The 24,862-nt window shown below is 45.1% G+C and overlaps 1 protein-coding gene across 5 annotated transcripts in view; it reads left to right on the plus strand.

Moving 5' to 3' along the window:
* xylb (xylulokinase homolog (H. influenzae)) overlaps positions 1 to 23,807 on the plus strand; it is a 382,042-nt gene extending 358,235 nt beyond the window's left edge. The window contains exons 21-22 of one of the 5 annotated variants that reach the window (XM_072254101.1): positions 10,057 to 11,291; positions 23,741 to 23,807. Coding sequence is in view for 2 of the 5 variants with exons in the window: in XM_072254112.1 (XP_072110213.1) it covers positions 10,057 to 10,110 (54 nt within the window). In the remaining 3 variants the exon portion in view is untranslated. Of the gene's footprint in view, positions 1 to 10,056; positions 11,292 to 23,740 lie in introns of those variants that run through there. The other 4 variants (XM_072254105.1, XM_072254112.1, XM_072254120.1 and 1 more) reach the window with 4 other exon arrangements.
* Positions 23,808 to 24,862: the final 1,055 nt, after the last annotated feature.

The following is a 24,862-nucleotide window of genomic DNA, read 5'->3' on the forward strand; positions in this document are numbered from 1 at the left end:
CAGAATAATGAGTGTAATCCCTTCTGTCTGGGAAAAGATCCCTCTCTATATCAATTAGACCAACATCCTTAAAAAGAGTGTTAACCTTCTTACGTAAGGACTTTGTTTCATAAGTTTTTCGATTGGAAGAGTCTAACTTTGGTTGTAATTTTAAATTTAAGTCTCCCCCACATATCAAGAGACCTTCTGTTTCCGTTACCATAATATTAGTAATTTTCTGGAAGAAACTAGTATCACTTCCTGGGGGTGTGTATATATTCAATAAAGTAACTGGATTTCCATCTATATTTCCCCTTATCAGAATATATCTGCCCTCCATGGACGGCTTCCAGACCGGGCTGACTGGAAGTGCACTGAGAGCGGTAAGCGTAAAGGAGTTGGGTGATTACTGTTCTGGTTAACAACAGATGGTGCAATCCGGGTCATATTACGATTGAGGAACATGTTTGTAGACCGAATATTGAACTTTTTGCTGTTGGACTCCGGCCATATTCCACCGAGATACAATACTGGGCGTCACGGGAGGTTGTTCCTGCCTGTGGCCATCGAACTTTGCAGCTCCTTCCATGGAGGGTCAGACACCCTGAGCGAATAGGCGGGTCCTGGATTTATTTCCATCTGGCATAGTTTGCATTTTGTTGTTTGATTGTTTGTGGTTTTTGTATTGCTATATTTATGCTCTATTCTTGGTTGTAACGAAACCCAATTTCCCTCGGGATCAATAAGGTATATCTATCTATCTATCTATCTCCTTATCTCCCATTTTGAATACTTTTTCAAACTCTAGCTTGCTTGAGATGAGAATAGCAACTCCTCTTCTATGTCCTGATTTATATGAGGAGAAAAACAAATTAGTGAAGCCCATTCTCTTTAATTTTCCATGCTCATTATCACTTAAGTGAGTTTCCTGTAAATATACTACATGGGCTTATTCTTTTTTCACTTTTGATAGAATTTTACTGCACTTGACTGGATTCAACAGCCCATTGACATCAAAAGAAATGAATTTTACTTTGTCCTTAGCCATGTGTATTTATCTGTTAGTATATCATTGAAATTTGCAGAATATAACTTAATCAATCTATTCCCTAAACAAATAAGAGCCAAGAAACGCGAATAGTTAAAAAAAAGGTAACAAAGGTGTGATTCCAAGGCTGGGGTCTCTAGATGACCCTTTTTTGAGCTAGGAGAGAAGTCTAGCTGTGGGGGATAGCCCCTCCTACCTGTGAGTTGAGGGCCCCCCCTGCAGTACCTATAAAAGTAAATTAAAAAATCTATGTCCATTACACAGAAATGATTTCCCTGTGTATTCCTCCCATATATATATTCTCATTTAGGTGGGGAAAAAGGAGTGAATGAATGAATTTTTAAAAAATTGAGTAATATAAAATCCACATTATAATACGTATTTCCCGAGATAGGTATATCACTATCTATTTTTGCTTCCATTTAGTTTATCAGCACTTTTAAAGTTTGCCAAACCTTATGGCTCTTCTGGAGGAGGTGAGGGCTGTCCTTGGAGAACTCACAGTCTCTTCCTAATATCCTTTTCTTGTCCTGCTCCCGTCCCCTGCTTTCTCAGTTCTCTTACTATTTCCCAAGCAGATCGGGGTAACTGCTCAGCCAGACTTTCCCTTGGTTTGACCACGCTAATGGACAGTCCTCGGTTGTTCATGTCTGGAGTCGCCTCTTCCACTGTCTGATGCAGTCGTATCCCTTCATGGTAAAATACCCTCAGTTTAGCAGGGTACGGGGTTTGGAATTTAATCTTTTCTTGCTTTAATATTCGTTTTGCTTCGGAATATTCCTTCCATTTCTGTAGGACCGCTGGGGGGGTAATCTTGATCAAAGTATATTAACTTTCTGTTCCAAAACACCCTCTTCTTACTCCAGGCCTTCGTAGAATCTCCGCCTTGCTCTTGATTCGAAGGACTTTAAGTACTATTGAGCGCGGCATACTTTCTCTGTCTCTGGGAGGCTGCTGGACAAGCGAACGGTGCGCCCTCTCAATTTCAATTTCCATAGTCGGGGGAATCTCCAGCACTTCCCGCAGTAACTTTTCTACAAACTCTGTCATCGACAATGCCTCCGCTCCTTCGGGAGCATTATAAATCCTGATATTTTTCCATCGCGATCTTCCCTCCTGGTCAAGCAATTTACTTTCCTGTTGATTTAATATTTTTGTTGTCTTACTTAGTATCTGTTCCACATTTTGCATGCAATCTTCCACCTTCTCAATTCGAGTCTCTGCCATCGCTATTTTCTGATTGACGTTGGTGAGCTCTGGACTTTATATCATTGAGTTGCTGCTTTATATCTTTTTGGACTTCCCTTATCTCTTCCAAACTCCTTATCATATTTGCTGCTTCGCCTGAATGAGGACCCGTGTCAGCTTCGCCACCAGGCGCACGTGTAGGAGAGCCGCTCGTTGTACCTCTCTCTTCCATAGGCTCCGCGGTGATGCTTTTTAAAATCTCCATTCTTTTTCCCCATTCTTGCCCCCCTTATCAATTCAGATATTTTCTAAAGATCTTATATTTGATGGATTAATGGGGCAAAATATGCATTTTTCCAGAGGAGCTGCTGATTTAAGCTGCCATTCTGAAAGATGACGTCACTGGAACCCCGGTTGTCTGTCGTTTCTGATGATGACACAACCTGTACGAGAGAAGTTTTACAGTGAAAAAGCCATTGCACTGGGGCAGTCCACTCTCTCAAACTCAAAAACCTTGGTCCAATGGTATGGAAAAGTTATCATGACTGGAAATTTCCTTGGCCGCAGTGGATAGCCATGATACCTTCTTGTGCCCTGTCATGCCCTTCCCTCTTCATGAAACGTTGCAGCAGTGCCTTCTTAGCCTTTGATCTTGTCGTTGATCTCGTTGGCCCTATCTCACCGGAGCTGGAGGTTTACAGCTACCCTCACCTGGTGTAGCCTGTCTGTTGAAGTGGTGTACCGGGGCATGGGCACTGTTACATGCAAACAGTTACTTGGAGCTACAGGTGAGAGCTGGGTGGCAGGTGGGGACCAAAAGAGGGTGAGCTGCCCCTACGTGGAGCACAACAAGCCCGCCACCAGAGGTGCTACCCCTCCCATACACCCCAACATTTAATAAAATGGCCACAACCAACAAATTTTAACCTCATTCTTGACTTCCAAAGAATCTTTGGATCTAACACCTCTCAGTTCTGTTCCCACGTATCTCTTAATATCTTTGGTTAACAAAAACTTAACCGGATTTAAGATCAACCATGCAGTTAATGAAGAAGCCATGAAGAGAATAATACCTATAGTAATTGGTGAGTTGAGGGTTCTGCTCAGCTTGGCAAAGTTCACAGATAGAAACAGCACACAATCTACTGGTGGAACTCAACAGACTGGGCAGGTCTGGGAGGGTGAGGGAGAAGGGACCCTCAATAGCAGTGGGGAAAGAGCCACTTGTAAGTCTGGATGTCTGAGTTCTCAAGTTTCTGCATCTTTGCTAGTAAGTCATCTGCCTTGTCTCCACCTCTTGTCAGAATGGTGAGCAGCCTAAATGATGGATGCCACCTCCTTGAAGATCTCCTCAGTGTTGGGGAGTCTAGTGCCCATGACAGAGCTGTCTGAGTTTACAACCCACTGCAGCTTTTTTCCAGTCCAGTGCGGTGCCCCTTCCGTACCAGTAATCATTTATTTATTACACGCACGTTGAAATGTGTCCTTTGCGTTAACAACCATCACAACACAAAGATGTGCTGGGGTTAGCCCACAGTGCCGCCACACAGTCTGGCACTAACTTGTACGTGTGCAGGACAAAGAAGCGGACAGAAAAAATCACTATGGACACCAGCCACCTTGCAAGCTGCCATTTCCAAAAGCTCCCTTCTGAAAAGCGCTATTGGACTATTAAAACAAAACAAAACAAAGATTCATGCTATCTTAAAAGTTTCTTCCCCAGGCAGTAAATCTGATCAATCATTCTAGATAACCACCCTACCCTCTCTGTCTATTACCTCAGTTACTGCACTGTAAACAATTTAAACCACTTCTTACAGTGCCATTTGCATTGTAAATACATTCTGGTTTTTATTTTTGTACATATTTTATTTCTTATCCATCCCTTAACCTCTAATTTTATTATAATTTGTATGTATCATTCTTTATTTTAATATAATTCATTTTTCTATGTAATTATTGAATTGTTTCTCATTGTATGTTACACCACAACAAATTCCGAATACGTGGCGACTAAAGTTGATCCTTGATAGCACATTGACAATCAGAATGCCCTCCACTGCACTCCTGTAAGCGTCTTTGATGACATACAAAATCTCTTCAAACTCCCTAATGAAAAGGTAGAAAGCTTACGAGACAAATCGGGCAACAGTTGATGGCTGACGTTAATTTTCAGCACTTAAAACCGGTGTATCGCGGGAAAGTGGAGGAGGCTGGAATGTCTGTGAGCAGGGAAGACGTGCTCCCTCATCGCCAGATAAGCCTCTTATCGATCTAAACACAACACAGAGCGCTGGTGTGTCAATCCATTCCTCATTGTTTTTCTAAGTACAACATTTATTATCCAACCTTCTGAACTGAAATGCAAAATCTCTGTCTCAGCTTAAACCCTGCTGATGCAGCGGCTGAAGCCCTAGCAAGGAATCTTCTCTGCATTTTTCTTATGTTTTGTCTCTTGCTTTGAAGAGGCAGATGCTTTTGATTTACGTTCATAAATAGGATGTCAGCATCGTAAGCAAGGCAGGCATTAATCGTTCGGCATTAGTCGCTCGAGAGAAGGTGATGGTGAGATGCCTTCTTGAACCACTGCTGAAAATATTCCCGCATTCCGTTCAGAATCAGAATCGGATTTATTCTCACTGGCTTATAGAATGTGAAATTTGTTGAATTTGGGCAGCAGAATAGTTCAAAGGCATAAAATTCCTATCAATCATAAAAAATAAATAGTGAAAGGAAGAAGGAATAATGAGGACCTTTCATAAGTGTGATAGCGGAGGGGAAGGGAGTGTTCCTGAATCATCGAGGACTGGTCTTCAAGCTCCTGTACCTATCGAATATTGAATGGCCTAGATAGAATGGAAGCTGAGTGGATGTTTCCAATAGAGGGAAAATCTAGGACCAGAGGGCACAGCTTCAGAATAGAAGGATATCCCTTTAGAACAGAGATGAAGAGAAATTTCTTTAGCCAGAGAGAAGCGAACTTGTGGAATTTGTTGTCACAGACAGCTGTGGGGGTCAAGTCGTTGGGTATATTTAAAGTAGAGATGGATAGGTTCTGGATTAGTAAGGGGGGTCAAAGGTTATGGAGAGAAGGCAGGAAATGGGATTGAGGGGGAAAGTAAATCAGCTATGATGGAATGGCAGAGCAGACTAATGGGCCAAATGGCCAAATTCTGCTCCTATGTCTTATGACCGATTATGGTCAGTACTTGGTTATGGTCAGGATTATGGTTTGTTGTCACAAAAAAAGGTTGGTGAGGGTCCTAAGTGATGTTGGGGAGGGCGAGATCTGAATTCTGATCTTCCAACTGCTAGCACTGTAAAGCGTTACGCAAGCTGTTACACTACCGTGCTGCACTGTTGGAGGGATTTTGTTACAAGGAGAGATTTGATAGATATCTTTGTACCCATTGGAATGTAAAGGGCTGAGGAGTTGTCGCATTGGAGACAGCCTTTTTTCTGTGGGAGAAGACTCGTACGGGCAGCACAGTAGGCTAGTGGTTACAGCCATACCTTTAAACCCCAGCTATATAGCCATGGGTCAACTCCCACCACTGTCTGTAAGCAGGTTTTATGCTCTCCCCCGGCCACATGGATTTCCTCTGGATGCTCCGGTTTCCTCCTTACGGATCAGTAAGTCACATGGGTGTGATTGGGTAGTACAGGCTGTTGGAGCGGAAAGACCTGTCACTGTGCTGGATGTTTGAATAGAACCGGAAGGCACTGGTTTGTGTGATCAGGGAGAAGTTTGAAAGGAACCTGGGGACAAGTTGTTCAGAGAGAGGGTGGTGGGATGTGGAACAGGTGAAGTTGTAGAGGCAGGTACATGTACCATAAAGGGGCATTTGGATGGTATATAAAATAATTAGGGGGTACAGACTGAGTGTTGGCAAATAGGATTAGCATAGTTAGGCATTACAGTCAGATGAATAAATTAAACTGAAGGAACACAGATACAAAATTCCCTAAAAGTGTCGTCACAGGTAGATAGGGTCGTAAAGAGAGCTTTTGGTACATTGGCCTTTATTAATCAAAGTATTGAGTATAAGAGCTGGAATGTTATGATGAGGTTGTATAAGGCATTGGTGAGGCCGAATCTGGAGTACCGTGTTCAGTTTTGGTCACCAAATTACAGGAAGGATATATCAATAAGGTTGAAAGAGTGCAAAGAAGGTTTACAAGGTTGTTGCCGGGACTTGAGAAACTCAGTTACAGAGAAAGAAACTTACAGAAGGATGTGGTCCATGTGTAGGTCAGTGGGACTAGGCAGAAAATGGTTTGGCACAGCCAAGAAGGACCAAAAGGCCTGTTTCTGTGCTGTAGTTTTTCCATGGTTTCTATAGTTTCTATTGCCCATTTTTGTGCCCTACACTTCTGTGACTATGATTACCCTGCCCTTGTTAAGGACCTATGATTCTCTGCTTCATTGTGAAGCTGAATCATAGAGTCATAGAACACTACAGCACAGAAATAGGCCCTTCAGCCCATCTAGTCTGTGCTGAACAATTACTCTGCTTAGTCCCGGACCATAGCCCTCCATACGCCTCCCATCCATGTGCGTATCCAAACTTCTCTTAAATGTTGAAATTCACTCTGTGTCCACCACTTGTGCTGGCTGCTCATCCCTCACTCTGACCACCCCCTGAGGGAGGAGGTTCCCCCTCACGTTCCCCTTAACTCTTTCACCTTTCACCCTAACACTGGTTCCCCCTAATCATAGTTCAGATAATCTGCAGTCAGCTCACAATGAGCATTCTTGAAAGCAAATTGGAGGTAATTTCTCAATCTTTCTTTCCTTCCAATGTTGAAATGCGACTTGTTTCTCAAAGAACCTTTGTATCTGAGACGCTGCTGGAATAAACAATAAATCCTATGGGGAATTAACGTCGTCCAATAAGAATTAAAGGTCAATAGACGAGCTTCTCTTCCCCGTTCCGTAGGTTGATGCTTCAATAGTATTGAAGCTGTTTTCTTTCAGAATCATTGCAATGAGACAGAGTAAATGATAAGGTATTTCAGAATTATTATCAATAACTCGTTTCCTGTTGTGTACTGATAACCTTAAATCACTTGAAGTCCCTCTTATGGCTCGGACTAGCGGAACAAATTCACCTTTTGGATCGCAATTAATATTAACTCCATAGGTACCATCGGGGACTTACATAGATAAAGCAGTGAATTGCTGCTACACTGATTTATTATGAACACACGGTGACCATTTCATTAGGTACATCTGTACACCTGCTCGTTGATGCAAATATCTAATCGGCCAATCAGCAGGCAGCAACTCAATGCATAAAAGCATGCAGGCATAGTCAAGAGGTTCAGTTGTTGCTCAGACCAAACACCGGAAAGGGGGTTCGAAGTGACTTTGACTGTTTGAATATCTCAGAGACTGCTGATCTCCTGGGATTCTCACACACAACAGTCTCTAGAGCTTACAGTGAATGGTGCAAAATCCAAAAAGCATCCGGTGAGCGGCAGTTCAGTAGGTGAAAATGCCTTGTTAATGAGAGAGGTCAGAGGAAAACGACCAGACTGGTTCAAGCTGACAGGAAGGCGACAGTAACTTAATTAAGCAAGCGTTACAACAGTGGTGTGCAGAAGAGCATCTCTGAACACACAACGTGTTGAACCTTGAAGTGGATGGGCTACAGCAGCAGACGACCCGGAACCTACACTCTGTGGCCATTTTATTAGGTATCTCTTGTGTAGAGATAGGAGAATGTTTGCAGGGTTCATAAGACAAATCGGGATAGAAAGCTAGCATCTAATTGCTCATTGTGCTCTGAACTATCACACAAATTAAAAAAAGAGCATTTTTATTGTGTGACCTTTAACAAGAGTCTCCAGGGCTGATTGTAAATCCTGGAAGCTTTTAATGAGGGAGATAAGGGAATATTGTGTAACATAGAGGAAAAATAAATCAGTGAAATTAGTTGTTTAAAGCGATGTCACGTGGCTGCCATTTCATTCTGCTTCACTGGCTGATTGTTTTGTAGATCAGAAATATTGTCTGCAGAACTTGGAAAGGATTTTGTTTTAATGAAAGAAAGATATACATTTACACAATATCTTATAATTTGGTAAGATAAAGCCCAATGAGTTATTCGAGATTCAAGTTTATTTATCACATGTTCGCTGAAACCTGCAGCGAAATGCGTCCTTTGCACTAACAGCCTGCACACTGACGGTGGGTTTAGGGCAACCCACAGGTGTGGCCACCCATTCTGGCCCGCGATGCCCGGCAGCACAACGCAGAACACAACAAGGCTCCATCACTTCTTCCCGCTCAATCCTCTAACTCAAAGACAGTCTGTCTCCTTCGGTCTCCAGCCCCGGATTCAGGCTCGTTCACACAGACACTGGGCCTGCAACTACTCCAGCGGACTTGCAGAGGTTCCTAGACCCAGGGCCAAGGCCAATGGAACTTGACACGTGGACTTCCCTTTCAACGCCTGGCCTCGATACCAGCGTCTGTCGATCGACAAACACCAGAGTTTGCCAATGACGGGATCCGAACTCAGTCATTTGGCCGTAATCATTCTGGACAAAGAAGGCAAATTGATAAATAGGTTTACTGTTATCTCAGTGAAAAGAGAAACTGGACAGTCTGGGTCTCTATTCCATGGAGTTGGGAAGGAAGTGCAATGTCTACTGCAGGTTAAACTAGATCTCCTCTGCCTGCCCACAACCCCTTGTCAGCTCATTCACTGTGTCCTCGTCTGTCTATCTAACAGCCTCTTTAATGTCACAGTAGTCACTGCTTCCACTCTCGCACCCGGCAACCTGTTCCAAACGCTGGCAAATCTCTGTAAAAAAAAAACTCGCCTGTAAAAATTCCTCCTCCTCTCATCTTCAGTGCACATTCTCTACATAGAATTTGACATTTCTACATGGGGAAGGGGTTTCTGACTGTCTACCCTCTTTCTGCATCTCGAAATCTTACGAACCTTACCGGTCTCCCATCTACCCCTGATACCCCAAAGGAAACTTCCCACATTTGTCCAACCTCTCCTTTAGAGAGCAAGCCTCCTAATCTAGGCAACATCCTCTCAAAGTTCAAAGCAAGGTTTTTATCAGAGTACATACCTGTCTTTTGCATCCTCTCAAAAGCCTCCACATCCACCCTGAAAAGGGGGGGAGGGGGGTGGGGTGGTGGGCCGAACTAGAACATAGACAGTACAGTACAGCAACAAGCCATTCAGCCCACAGCGTTGTGCTGATGCAGCTAAACAGCAAATAAGAAACAGCCAAACAATGAATCTCTCCCACCTACACCTTGTCCATATCCTTCCATCTTCCTTACCTATCCAAATGTCTCCTAAAAGCCCCTAATGTATTTGCCTCTATCACCATACCAGGCAGCGTATTCCAGGCATCCACCACTCTCTGAGTAAGAAACTTAACCCCTCACCTCCCCCTTGAACCACCTACCCTCTCTCACCTTCAATGCAAGTCCTCTGGTATTAGACATTTCAACCCTGGGAAACATTCTCCCTGTCTACTCTATGCCTCTCAGAATCTTACAAACTTCTGTCAGATCTCCTCTCAGCCTCTGGCACTCCAGGGAAAACAACCCAAGTTTATCCAGTCTCTCATGATAGCACATGCCCTCTAAACCAGGCAACATCCTGGTAAACCTGTTAGCATCCTGGTAAACTGCATGCACCACTCCAAGAGTGGCCTTACCAAAGTTTTAGCCACTAATTTTTTTTAAAACCCAAATAAGCTTTATTCATAATAAAAAAGACTATTTACAAGAATAATCCATGCAAAGTGCTTTCATTCTTACATTCATAGACAATGCGTTAAGTAGTGTTCAATCTCATTTCTTACAGGTAGTAGCACTGGAGGTACTCAACAGGCCAAGCAGCATCTATGGAGATGAATAAAAAGTCGACGTTTTAGGCTGAGACCCTTCATCAGGACTGGAAAGGAAGGGGGAAGAAGCCGGGATAAGAAGGTCGGGAAAGGGAAGGAGGACAGGGATTTGAGAAGTGCTGTGAGTTGGGGGGCGGTGGATGAAGTAAGAAGCTCACAGATGATAGGTGGGAAAGATAAAGGGCTAAAGAAGAAGGAATCTGATACGAGAGGAGAGTGGACCATGGGGAAGAGGAAAGGCAGGTGAGAGGAAGAGAAGAGTTAAGAAGGGAGTCAGAGAGGGGAATTGAAGGAGGAAGGGGAAGGGGAAAAATTACCAGAAGTTGGAGAAATCGATGTTCATGTCATCATGTTGGAAGCTACCTAGATGGAATATGAGGCGTTGCTTCTCCAGCCTGTGAATGGCCTCAATCACAGCAGCAGAAGAAGCTATAGACCGACATGTCGGAATGGGAATAGGGATTGGAATTAAAATGGTTGGGCACCAGGGAAATCCTGTTTTTTGTGGATGGAGCAAAGGTGCTTGGCAAGGCGCTCCTCCAATCCACGTCAGGTCTCACCAATGTAGAGGAGGCTGCATGGGAACACTAGATACAGTAGATGACCCAAACAGATTCACGGGTGAAGTGTTGCCTCACCTGTAAGGACTGTTAGTTGTTTTTTTAGGTTTGTGCGGATGGTATTTTGGGTAGAGAGGGGGGTTAGGGGTTAGGCTAGGGTTCAGAGCCAGGAATGTGTGGGAATTAGAGGTCAGGCTGGAGACCAGGCCTCCACTCCATGCTTGAAGGCCAGCGTGATGTGGGATGTCCATGTTTGGATGGTGGGCTGGCAGACCAGTGTGTGTGAGGGCTGATGTTCCCCTCCCACCGCCTCTTCTCACATAACCCACCTCCCCACCACCCCTATCAGCCCAGTTGTTGACAGGGTCCGGAATCGGAGTTCCGTGCGGCCAGGTGTGAATCAGCGACTGGAATTTGAGGCCTCGTGTTCGGTGACTGTTAAGTCCTGGGATCAGTACTAAAGACTGAAGGCCAAAGGTCGATCAGAAATCTGGAAATCGAGGCCCGATCGCCGGGGCCCCAATCCTGCAAAGCTCTGCGGGTCTGCTGCGGAAGCTGAAGGACTAACGCCTGCGAGTCAGAGCCCGCTGGAAGCTGTACACGGCCTGCCCTGAGGCCGGAGGACTGTGTAGGTGCGTGTGTGGGTGGGTGGGAGGGAAGAACAGTTTGTTTTGCTGCTGTGGCCTTATCACTGGGTACATTCCGTTTCATTGTGTTCTGTGTTGTTTTGCCGAGCATTGTGGGTATGCTGAGGTGGCCCCGGAAGGTGTGGTGATACTTGTGGGCTGCTCTTTGGTTGTGTTAGATGTTAAAGCAGATGCCACATTTCCCTTTATGCCTTGATGTACGCCTGATAAATAAACCTGAAGCTGGTTCACTCTGGGAACAACCTGTACATCAGAGAGACCCAGTGCCACCCAGCTGTTTGGGAGGAACCGTGACGCGGGCCCTTGGTCTTGCGCCCATGAGATCTTGCTGTGCAGAAGTTGTCTTTTCTGTTCCCTTCATTAGAAGCTTAAAAACACCTCTGAAATGTGACATCGGCTGTGAAATGCTTCGGAGCCTCCTGAGAGTTGCAAGTTGATTTGTTATTCAGACCTCAGTATAAACAAGGGTGTAGGCCATTAATCTGATTCCTGCTAAATGCACCACTGGAATCAAAATAAATCACACTTAAGCTAATTCACCTTAATACGCCACAATATGCTTTTTCATTCTAAGTGTCTTGAGTGATATTCTTAATTTATCTCTCTAAGTATCTCCCATTACCACTGGCAGAACTCTCAGCTTAATACACTCTGCGCAGCGACCAGCTCACTTTAGGGCTCAGGTCATAATTACGTGACTTGCAGTTTATCACGGTTCACCCAGTCGACCCTGTGTTTAACCCCGTTGTTAACTCATTCATTGCCAAGGGCTCCCTTGGCTCCCTGCCATCTATAGCTGTCAGGCCCACCAGATGGCATTATCATCCACAGCTCTGGGACAAAATAAAGTTGGGGAAATTTATTATCAATACTTGCATGTCACCATATACTCCCCTGAGATTCATTTTCTTGCAGGCATTTACAGGAAAATAAAGAAATGCAGTAGAATTCACAAAAAACAACACACAAAGGCTCCTCCAACAGGATCACAACCTTATCTTGGTTTGGAGGTGTGTGTGCCTCAGTGTCCCAGAGAGCTATGTTGGCTGGAGTCAGGGCTTTTTGCTTTGGCTCTCGGTAGGGTCACCCATGCCAAACAGGTCAAAGGGTAGAGGTCAGACTAAGAGTGGTCCACCGGTCCTCCAGGTTCGGGGGTTCAGCTCAGGGCTAACAACCCTGACTGGTGAAACAAAACTGTTAAGGAAACAGCAATGAAGAATCCTTCTGCATTTGAGTGCGATGGAATTCCTGAGTCTCCACCCGGATCTGCTTGACTGACAGTAATGAAAACTGAGAGGAAGCTACCGACGTGATGAAGGAAGCCCTGAACACTGCCAGAGATGGAGGGTCTTCATGGCTGCCATAAACATGTAAAGGGCAGCAAGTAAATACACAAAGACTAACAAACTACCATCGTGCAAAAGAAGACAAGTTTTGCAAGTAAGTAATCCCAAGAAAGTGAGTCTCTAGGTTGTGGAGTATCCAGCATTTCCAGCATCTGCAGGTTTTCTCCAGTGGTTTGTGGAATCAGTTCAGTGTTGGGGTGAGTGAAGTTCTCCACACCAGTTCAGGAGCCTGATGGTTGAAAGGCGATGATTATTCCTGAACCTGGAGGTGTGGCGCTGAAGGCTTCTATATCTCCCGTCCAATGGTGAAAAGAATAGCATTCTTATTGAGTGGTGCAAGTACGGGAGATAGGCATGTGTGGTGGCTTTATATAAGCACTGCACTTTGCGGTAGAATTCCAAATGAGCTGTGGTGCTTTACAATAACATATTGCTGCTCTAAGAGGGGAGAATGCTTTTCCAGGTCCCCAGGGAGTCTTCGGCGACTGTGTATCGTTCAATAAATCCACCCTTACTTCTGACATCTCTGACCCTACATTTGCGAGCTGCTGATCTCTTCTCATTTTCCTTCCATTATCGCAGCCAATTTATCTTCTATTCCTTTCTACTGAATGCACTGGGCAGCAAGGCATTCAATTTAGAACTGCTGCGCTATGATTTGTTTTGTCTTCGAATCGATTCACCAAGGTCCACCAACTCACGTTCAACTCTTTTTATCGGAGGGGACACGGTATCGGGAATGGCACTGAAATCCCAGTTTCCCTTGTAATCCTAGTTAGTTCTTTGAATGGTTTATGTACACTCAGTTGTGACTTTGTTAACTGTGTCTTGTATCTAATAAAGTGGCCACTGAGTGTGCTGTATGTTCATGGTTGTCTGCTGCTGCCCATCCACTTCGAGATTTGACGTGTTGGCCGTTCAGAGATGCTCTTCTGCTCACCACCATTGTAACACTTGGTTAGTTGAGTTCCTGTCACCTTCCTGTCAGCCTGAACCAGTCTGGCCATTCTCCTCTAACCTCTCTCATTAACAACGCAAAGACGAGGAAATCTGCAGATGCTGGAATTTCAAGCAACCCACATCAAAGTTGCTGGTGAACGCAGCAGGCCAGGCAGCATCTCTAGGAAGAGGTACAGTCGACATTTTGGGCCGAGACCTTTCGTCAGGACTAACTGAAAGAAGAGCTAGTAAGAGATTTGAAAGTGGGAGGGGGAAGGGGAGGGGGAGATCCGAAATGATAGGAGAAGACAGGAGGGGGAGGGATGGAGCCAAGAGCTGGACAGTTGATTGGCAAAAGGGATATGAGAGGATCATGGGACAGGAGGCCCAGGGAGAAAGAAAAGGGGGAGGGGGGAGAAAACCCAGAGGATGGACAAGGGGTATAGTCAGAGGGACAGAGGGAGAAAAAGGAGAGAGAGAAAGAAAGTGTGTATATAAATAAATAATGGATGGGGTACGAGGGGGAGGTGGGGCATTAGCGGAAGTTTGAGAAGTCAGTGTTCATGCCATCAGGTTGGAGGCTACCTAGACGGAATATAAGGTGTTGTTCCTCCAACCTGAGTGTGGCTTCATCTTTACAGTAGAGGAGGCCGTGGATAGACATATCAGAATGGTGCTCCCGATGTGGCCTTCTATATATTGGCGAGACCCGACACAGACTGGGAGATCGTTTCGCTGAACACCTACGCTCTGTCCGCCAGAGAAAGCAGGATCTCCAAGTGGGCACACATTTTAATTCCACGTCCCATTCCCATTCTGACCTGTCTATCCACGGCCTCCTCTACTGTAAAGATGAAGCCACACTCAGATTGGAGGAACAACACCTTATATTCCGTCTGGGTAGCCTCCAACTTGATGGCATGAACATTGACTTCTCAAACTTCCGCTAATGCCCCACCTCCCCCTTGTACCCTATTCATTATTTATTTTTATACACGCATTCTTTCTCTCTCTCTCTCCTTTTTCTCCCTCTTTCCCTCTCACTATACCCCTTGCCCATCCTCTGGGTTTTTCCCCCACTCCCCCTTTTCCTTCTCCCTGGGCCTCCTGTCCCATGATCCTCTCATATCCCTTTTGCCAATCACCTGTCCAGCTCTTGGCTCCATCCTTCCCCCTCCTGTCTTCTCCTATCATTTTGGATCTCCCCCTCCCCCTTCCACTTTCAAATCTCTTACTAGCTCTTCTTTCAGTTAGTCCTGACGAAGGGTCTCGGCCCGAAACGTCAACCGTACCTCTTCCTAGAGAAGCTGCCTGGCCTGCTGCGTTCACCAGCAACTTTTATGTGTGTCTCTCATTAACAAGGCATTTTTGCCCACAGAACTGCTGCTCACTGGATTTTTTTTTGTTTTTCGCACCATTCACTGTAAACTCTAAAGACTATTGAGCGTGAAAATCCCAGGAGATCAGCAATTTATCAAACCATTCCATCTAGCACTAACAATCATTCCACAGTCAAAGTCACTTAGATCACATTTCTTCCCCATCCTGATGTTTGGGGTGAACAACAACTGAACCTCTTGACCACGTCTGCATGCTTTTATGCATTGAGTTGCTGCCAGATGATTGGCTGATTAGATTCTTGCATTAATGAGCAGGTGTACAGGTGTACCTAATAAAGTGGCCACTGAGTGTATACAACGGAACAGGAGACTCACTTTCTCCACTGTAAGGAGGCTGTAGAATGGAGCCTGGAAGATGTGAAGAGTCTTTGCCCTTACACACTGTATTTCTGGCACATTCAGAGTAATGAGGCCAACACAACCAGACAGAGAAACCATCAGGCTCCTGAACTGGAGTGGATAACTTCACTCACTTAATCATCCAACTATGGATTCACTCTCAAGGACTCTACAGCTCATGTTCTCAGTATTATTTATTTTTATTCGCTCAGTTTGTCTTCCTTTTCACATTGGTTGTTTGTCCGTCTACGTTGAAAGTTCAAAGTAAGTTTATTATAAAGTACATACATGTCACCTGACATTCATTTTCTTGTAGGCATACTCAGTAGATTCATAATAGAATAGTAGCCTTAACAGAATCAATGAAAGACCGCACCAACTTGAGTGCTCAACCAGTGTGAAAATGCAAATACAAAAAGAAGAAATAATATTAATAAATAATCAATAAATATTGAGAACGTGAGATGAAGAGACCCAGAAAGTCAGTCCCTAGGCTGAGGGAACATCTCAATGATGGGGCAAGTGAAATTGAGTGATGTTAACCCCTTTGGTTCAAGAGCCGGATGACTGAGGGGTAATTACTGTCCCTGAGCCTGGTGGTGTGAGTCCTGAGGCTCCTGTACCTCCAGTTCTGAAGAAGGGTCTTGGCCCAAACTGTCCACTGTTTATTCATTTCCACAGATGCAGCCTGACCTGCTGAGTTCCTCCAATATTTTGCGTGTGTTGCTCTGGATTTCCAGCATCGGCAGATTTTCTCATGTTTATCCTAGACCTTCTTCCTGGTGGCAGCAGCGAGAAGAGAGCATGACCAGGTTGATGGTGGCCCAGATGATGGATGCTGCTTTCGTACAACATTCTGTGTATATGTGCCCAATGGTGGGGAGGGCTTTACCTGTGATGGACCGGGCTGTAACCACTACATTTGTAGGGCTTTCTGTTCAAGGACATTGGTGTTTCCATACCAGACAGTGATGTATAGCTTTTCATAAATTCTATTGTATTTCTTTATTTTCTTTATTATCAAGTAAGTGCCTGCCAGAAATTAGATCTCCAGGTAGTATATAGTAATGTATAAGTATTTTGTTAATAAATTTTCCTTTGACTTTTAGAGATAGGCTATCAATAATGACCTAATTGAATCATAGAACAGACTGCCCTTTTTCTCGTTGTCTTCCTGCATTCCCAGCAGTGGTCAATTCAAGTTGCAGTTATTGTCATGTGCACCAGTGTGGTGAGGTACAAACACACTGAGAAATTCAGTTGTAAGGGCCTCACAGCCACATAGTTTCAGACAAAACACACATATCATGAATTATACAACAGAGTGAAAACAACGGCTGTACAAAACATGACACTGCAGGAAAAGTCAACGTGCCCATGTTAATAAGACTATAAGATACAGGCCATTTTGGCCCATCGAGTCTACTCCGCCATTTCATCATGGCTGGTCCATTTCCCTCTCAGCCCCTATCTCCTGCCTTCTCCTCGTATCCCTCCATGTCCTGACCAAACAAGAATCTATCAATCTTAACCTTAAATACACACAAACACTCGGCCTCCACAGATGCTTGCGGCAAAGAATTCCACAGATTCCCCACTCTCTGGCTAACATAGAAACATAGAAAACCTGCAGCACGATACAGGCCCTTCAGCCCACAAAGCTGTGCTGAACATGTCCTGACCTAGGAAATTACCTAGGGTTACCCATAGCCCTCTATTTTTCTGAGCTCCATATACCTGCCCAGGAGTCTCTTAAAAGACTCCACCACTGTCGCCGGCAGCCCATTCCATGCACTCACCACTCTCTGCATAAAAAGGGCACCTCATCTCCATTCTAGAAGGTCACTCCTCATTCTGAGGCTGTGTATTCTGGTCTGAGACTCTCCCACCATAGGAAACATCCTCTTCATGTCCACTCTATCAAGGCCTTTCACCATTCTATAGGTTTCAATGAGGTCACCCCTCATTCCTCTGAATTCTAGTGAATATAGGCCCAAAGCCATCAAACATCCTTCATATGTCAAGACATTTAATCCTGGAATCATTTTTGTGAACCTCTTTTGAACCCTCTCCAGTTTCAGCACATCTCTTCCAAGACAAGGGGCCCAAAACTGCTCACAATACTCCAAGTGAGGCCTCAACAGTGTTCTTATAAAGTCTGAACATTATATCCTTGCTTTTATATTAATGTAACAATCAGAAACAGAGCACACATTGGTTGTTTGTCAGTCTTTGTTTATGTATAGTTTTTCATAAATTCTATTGTGCTTCTTTATCATCCTGTAAATGCTTACAAGAAAGTGAACCCCCAGGTAGTATGGGATCAGATGGTAACATGAGGGGTAAACGTAAGCAGGTTTCTTCCAAAAGGTTGGGTGAGACTAGAATTAGAGGTCATGTGTTCAGGGTGAAAGGTGAAATGTTTAAGGGGAACATGAGGGAGAGCTTCTTCACTCAGAGGGTGGTGAGAGTGTGGAATGAGCTGCTGGCAGAAGTGGTGGATGTGGGTTCGATTTCAACAGTTAAGAGAAATTTGGATAGGTACGTGGATGGGAGGGGTATGGAGGGCTATGGTCCAGGTGTAGGTCGATGGGACTAGGCAAAGTAATAGTTTGGCATGGACTAGATGGGCCGAAAGGCCTGTTTCAGTACTGTTGTGTTCAGTGACTATTCCTCTAACGTATACATGCTTTGATAATAAATTAACTGTGTCTTTGACTTTGAAAAGGTGATGTCCTCAGAAGGCAGCTTCTGTCATGAAGGACCTTCACCATCCAGGGCATTTCTTCTCATTATTACAATCAGTGAGGAGGTACAAATAGGGACAGCGTCTACCCCTTCACCATCAGATTTCTGAACAGACCATGAACCTACAAATGCTACCTCACCATTTTGCGCTCGTTTTGCACTACTTTTTGTGTATTCCTAATGTAATAGATAGTAATTTTATGCATTTCTCTGTACTGCTGGTACAAAACAACAAATTTCATGACGTTTCAGTGATACTACTACTACTACGTCGACTCAGGCCTAGGGAGCCGGTGTCGGCCATGCCTTACAAGGTGCGAAACGAAAGACTGTGTGGCGCGCCACTCCTCACACAGACGGTAGGTGGCTGTTGACTCACAAAGAGTTCATCGGCCCTTTGACAGGTTTTGTTTTTAGTCCTGCTGGGCGCCTACACACCCTCCCCCCCAGTTAACCGAAGTGCACCGGGGGTGTGCCGGTTGAGTTGCTGACAACTAGTAGTAGTAGTATTAGTAGTTCACTGATAATACACCTGATTCTGAATGGTTGCTACTGGCCTCGGCTGGAATCCCAGGATCAGAGCTTCAGACATCCTTGTTGTGTATTTAATCTTTCAGTAACATTTGAGTAACCTTGTATATATATTGCTTGACTAACCATTCTTGTTCGTTTAAGTAATTCATTACGGGCTACATGTAAAAGTACACGAATTGCATATGACATCACGCTACCACGTGAATAGGGTGTGCCTCGCTTAAAGTGAACTGAAAGTTAGACCCACATTTCGGACTCCTGTGGCTTCCTTTGAATTAGCTTAAGGTTTTGAAGTTACAAAACAGAGCACTCGTTACGGACGGCTGTGGAACTTTGGAATCCTGAGCTTCGGAAGGATCCGGAGACACGAGTTCAAATCCCACCATGGCAATTGAGGACTTCTATGTCAGATACCATGCCGGACAGAGCCTCCCATCCCAACGAGCCACGCTGTCTGACAACCCCCTTATTTATCACTAGCCTAGTCGCAGGACAGTTTCCAGTGACCAATTAACCTACTTACCGGTACGTTTTTCACTGGGGGTAGAAACTGGAGCAGCCTGAGGAAACCCACGCAGTCACGGGAGAACGTAGAAGCTCCTTATAGGGAGCGGCAGAACTGAACGCTGAACCCTGGCGCATCCTGAGCTGCAATAACGTCACGCTAACCGTTGTGCTGCTGTGACACCCTGACGAGTGTAATTATTAAATTGAATAATTACATTCAAGTGATTAAGTAAATCTAAGTGCCGGAACAGTAGTGATTGTAAAAGTCCATCTGTTTCATTAGGGCTGTCACCATTACCCAGACGTCCCTGACTTCAGTCCCACTCCATGTCGTGGACACTTAGCTGTGCCCACAGTTCAGGGGCGTGTAGGGGTGGCAGGTGAACAGACAGGGCACGGAGGGATACACATCACGTTTTGGCAGAAGGAATCAGTTTAAATTAGCATCCATGGAGGGCCGAGGGGCCTGTAGCGTTCTTTGTTCTATGCACGTTCTTTCAATGAATGAAAGGAGTGAGTGGGTTAGAGCATGTTCCGTTATGAACGGAGCAGGCGCGGGGTGTTATGACCCTCATCCCCATATTGCAGCAATTGCATGGAAAGTTCATTCAAGTGCAGAGCTGTGTGTGGGGAGGGAGGGAGGAACTCCGCAGGTCATGGAGGATAAGCTGCTGACGGTTCGGGCCGAGACCCCTCATCAGGACCGGAAAGGAAGAGGTGGGGAGGGGAGGGGAAGCCAGAATAAGAAGGTGGTGGGGGGGAGGAGAAGCCAAGTGGGTGGAGGGGAGGGGTATAATGTGAGAAGCTGGAAGGTGATAGGTGGAAGAGGTGAAAGGTTGAAGAAGGAGGAAGCTGATAGGAGAGAAGAGTGGACCATGGGAGAAAGAGAAGGAGGAGGTGATAGGCAGGTGAGGAGAAGAGAAGAGGTAAAAGGGGAGCCAGAAAGGGGAATGGAAAAAGAGGGGTGGGAAGAATTACTGGAAGTTATAGAAGTCCCTTCACCTCTTCCACCTATCACCTCCCAGCTTCTCACTTTGTCTCCTCCCCACAGCCATCTATCCATCCACTCACCTGGCTTCACCTGTCACCTGCCAGCTTGTACTCCTTACTCCTTCCCCTCCCCCCATCTTCTTTCTCGGGCTTCCTCCCCCTTCCTTTCCAGTCCCGATGAAGGATCTCACCTGGAATCATGGAGCCTTTATTCCTCTCCATAGAAGCTGCCTGACCTGTTGAGTTCCTCCAGCATTTTGTGTGTGTTACTCTGGACTTTCAGCATCTGCAGAATCTCTTGTGTAAAGGATCTCCTGCTAGTTTGGAGTGAAATTATGCCCCTCGTGTTAGCCATTTCCACCTGGGATAGGGGCCTTAATGGACCACTCCATCAATGCAGGTTATACATCTCTATTAAGTCGCCTCTCATCCTCCAGGGTAAAAGCCCTAACTTGCTCAGCCTATCTTCATAAACACGCTCTCTAATCCTGGTAAACCTCCTCTGCACCCTCTCTGAATCTTCCTGATCCCTCCTATAAAGAGGTGCTCATAAAGGAACACTAAGCCCCAACTCTGGTCTCTGGGTTAGAGTCTTAAAGTAGCCCTTAACTCGGCTGTGGGGTTATCAGGACACCATCATGACAGTGTTTCTGTAGCAAGCTATTCTTGTTTTCACGAGGCCGAGTTGCTAGCTCGATGCTCAACCCGACTTGGATTCGAACTCGGGAATCTTCGCTCCGGAGTCCGGCGCTGATATTATTGCGCCACCAAACGGGACAGAGTCTTAAGGAGCTGAAACATTACCTCACAGCCCTTGAACTCAGTCCCCCAGCTAATGAAGGCCAATGCACTATACCTGTCAATTTGACCACCCTATTAATTTGCACAGCAGCTTTGAGGGATCTATAGACACGGATCCCAAGATCCGTCTGATCCTCCACACTGCCTGAATCCTGCCTTCATGACGAATAGACTAGAACTTTATTTTATAGATTAGCTCAGCGGTTCAGGCATTTATCTGAGTCTTTTCTCATGTTTTCATTCCTAAGAAATCTGCCGAATATTTCCAGAACTTGGGCTTTAGTTAGCCAGAATTTCTACAGCCGGAGGGTGGTGAATCTGTGAAATACTTTGCCACAGACTGTGGAGGCCAAGACTTTGGGCATATTTAAAGCAGAGGTTTATATGTTCTTGATTAGTAAGGGAGTCAAAGGTTACTGGGAGAAGGCAGGAGAATGAGGTTGAGAGCCATGATGGAACGGCGGAGCAGACTTGATGGGCCGAATGGCCTGGTTTTGCTCCTATGTCTTATGGTCTTTCGTTTCGGATTTCCAGCGTCAGCAGTTTTTGCTGCATGCTGCCCATTTAAATTGGCGAAAAACTTTCATACACAATGCTCAACCCCATCTTATTTATAGACAAGTCATTTCAACAGATAAACAGCTTGTTATGCTTCATGTGGGAAGGATGAAAATTTTTTTGTACCATCAAAATCTGTCTCCACAATGAATCTTAAACATTTCCTGTTTCTACAGCAACGGACACATATCACCACAAGAGAACAGATGCTTACTGATTAACTATGCACTATCCACCCTGCCCCCTTGAGATATTTTGCATAAGAGCCCGTCAAAATAAATAAATAGGTCTTTACAAATGTTTTCTACTGCCTAGGAGATTACCCGCCTGAAAGGTGCTGGTGGTGACCACCATAGGTTGTAATAGGGGCTCAAAACTGTAAATTGCTCAACCGTGTAGATAGCAAGGTGGCTGCTTCTTTAACTTAATTTGCTAGAGAGAAAAAAAACTCTTGCCTGAAACTTTATCCAAGGTCAGAGGCAATAATCCTGCTACATAGCCAATGGCAGTAAGTGTTAGTTGAGATTAGATGCAAATGAGCAGAGAACATGCCTCCCAAAATCCAATCCTACAACCCCGCCATGAGAGGAAGACATGGGTAAGGCTGGCCAACGGGGCTCTGGTGAAGATGGGTAGGCCAATCTCCTGCACACTGGATACAATGGATTACAGAAACACTGATGAACTCCAACCACACCATCGACTTCGGATGATGGGGACGGGAGGTCATCAATGGCCTACCCTACACTGGGAGCTACGGGCCCAAGAAGGAGAACAGAAAACATAGAACCTAGAACAGGAACAGGCCTTTCAGCCACAATGTCAGTGACAAAAATTATCCATCCAAATTTCTTCTGCCTGCATGTGATCCATATCTCTCCTGTCCTTGTGAGTCTAACAGCCTCTTAAATCCACAGTGCATCCGGATGTGAACTTTCCACTATTCAAGACATTTACAGTGACAAGTGTGTAAAAAGGGCCTGAAGGATCATTGGGGACCCGAGTCACCCCAACCACAAACTGCTCCAGTTGCTACCATTCGGGAAACAGTACCGCAGCATAAAAGCCAGGACCAACAGGCTCTGGGACAGCTTCTTCCACCAGGCCATCAGACTGATTAATCCAGGCTGTCATAATCATATTTCTAAGCTATTTTGACTGTCCTGTTGTGGATAGTATTTATTACAAATTACTATTTTGCACATTGCACATTCAGATGGAGACGTAACTTAAAGATTTTAACCCCTCACGTAAGTGAAGGATGTAAGAACTGAAGTCAATTCAAGAATTCACTATTGTCACCTCCTCCGCTGCCTCCCCTGGCATCCCGTTCCTGCCCCCACCACTCTGTGTGAAAAGCTTCCTCTGCACTTCACCCCTCTCACCTTACGTACATGTGCAGGGGTTCCCAACCTTTAGACCAGGGACTCTTACTATTAACTGGGGGTCTGTGGACCCCAAGCTGGGAACTCCTGCAGAGTCATAGAGTCATAGAAAACTACAGCACAGAAACAGGCCCTTCGGCCCATTCAGTCCGTGCCAAACCATTTAAACTGCCTAGTCTCATCGGCCAGACCTAACCCTTCATTCCCCCTCCCATCCATGTACCTAACCAAACTTCTCTTGGATGTTGAAATGGAAATTGCATCCACCAATTGCACTGGCAGCTCATTCCCCACTCTCACCACCCTCTGAGTGAATAAGTGCCCCTTAGACATTTAACCTTTCACTCTTAACCTATGGCCTCTAGTTGTAGTCCCACCCAACCACAGTGGGAAGAGCCTGCTTGTATTTACTCTATCTATACTGCTCATAATTTTGTATACCTCTATCAAATCTCCCCTCAATCTTCTATGTTCAAGGGAAAAAGTTCTAATCTACTAAACCTTATAACTCGGGTCCTCCAGACCTATTTCTAGTATCTGAGATTATCTGGCCTATCTATGTTTCTTATAATGTTATAAACCCATCAGCCTCTCATTCTCCAGAGAAAGCAACCTAAGTTTGCCCAACCACTCCTTGTAGCTCGTGCCCTCTAATCCAGGCAGCATCCTGGTGAACCTCTTCTGCACCCTCTCCTAAGCTTCCATATCCATATACTACTCAAATTCACATGCTCTGTTTGTCTGTTTGTGACCTCCAATTAGCCCAAACGGTGCATTGCAGCAGCACTTTTTTTTGACTAAATCGACTTAAAATGCGCTAACCTACAGAATGCATGCAAAGTTAAGGTTATATAATTGTATAAAATTGTTCACTTGTCAATCAACAGGCCCCGCTTTCTACAACCCGAGCCAATTCCAGCTTTAATGGAAACTGCAACATGACACCACAACACATGAGCATAGCCAGCCTCAGCAGCACCTCACAATGCTCACAGGGCCGATTCCAGCTTTAACGGAAACTGCTACGCGACACCACGACGCATGCGCACGGTCAGCCTCAGCAGCGGCTCACGATGCTCACAGCAGGGACACCAACCGCAGCAAAAGGGCAGGCCTATCACATCCATTTAGGAGAGCACCAACCACATCATCAAGAAAAATCAGCATCCTGAAGGCTTTGGTATTACTGCTTCGTATCTTCTATCAAGCATTAGGGTAAAAAAATATGGACAGCCTAATTACGTTGTGTGGAAAGAGAAGGGGGACATTACGGTCAAGAGATGACGCCAAACGTCATCAGGAGGCGGCAAGGAGAGGGAGAGAACAAGAATCGGATGAAGCCAGGGCCTCACGACTCCAGGATCAAAGAATCAGGACAAAAAAGATGAGAGAAGAAGAGACAGGGGAGGAGAAACATGCACATCTCCATAATGACAACAATAGGCACAAATGGAGGAGAGAACAAGAAATGGATCAGGCCAGGGCCGCACGACTCCAGGATAGGGTGCCCCAATGGGTCACCTGGTTGTCTAGTACTCCCTATAATTGGATGAGTATAGTTGTATCCCCTACTGCAAGTGAGGCCTAATCAATATTACTCTTACACACAATGCCCTGACCATTGAAGGCAAGCATGACATATGTCTTCTTTACTAAGTATCTATTTGCGTGGCCAGCTTAAGTGAGCAATGGACTTGCACACAAAGATCCCTTTACACGTCAATGGATTCCAAATTCCAAGAAGCTGACATTCATCATTAAGGACCCGCCCCATCTTCCTGTTACTATCATTGAGGAGGAGGTACAGGAGGCTGAAGAACTACACTCAATGCTTTAGGAACGGTTTCTTTCCCCCAATCATCAGATTTTTGAACACATGAACACCACTCATTATTCCTCTTTGGGACTATTTATTTATTGTAACTTTGAGTAATTTTTTATGTCTCGCACTGTACTGCTGCCATAAAACAACAAATGTCATGACATATGTCAGTGATAATAAACCTGAT

This window comes from Mobula birostris, chromosome 3 (genome assembly GCF_030028105.1).
Source record: "Mobula birostris isolate sMobBir1 chromosome 3, sMobBir1.hap1, whole genome shotgun sequence".
NCBI lineage: Eukaryota > Metazoa > Chordata > Chondrichthyes > Myliobatiformes > Myliobatidae > Mobula > Mobula birostris.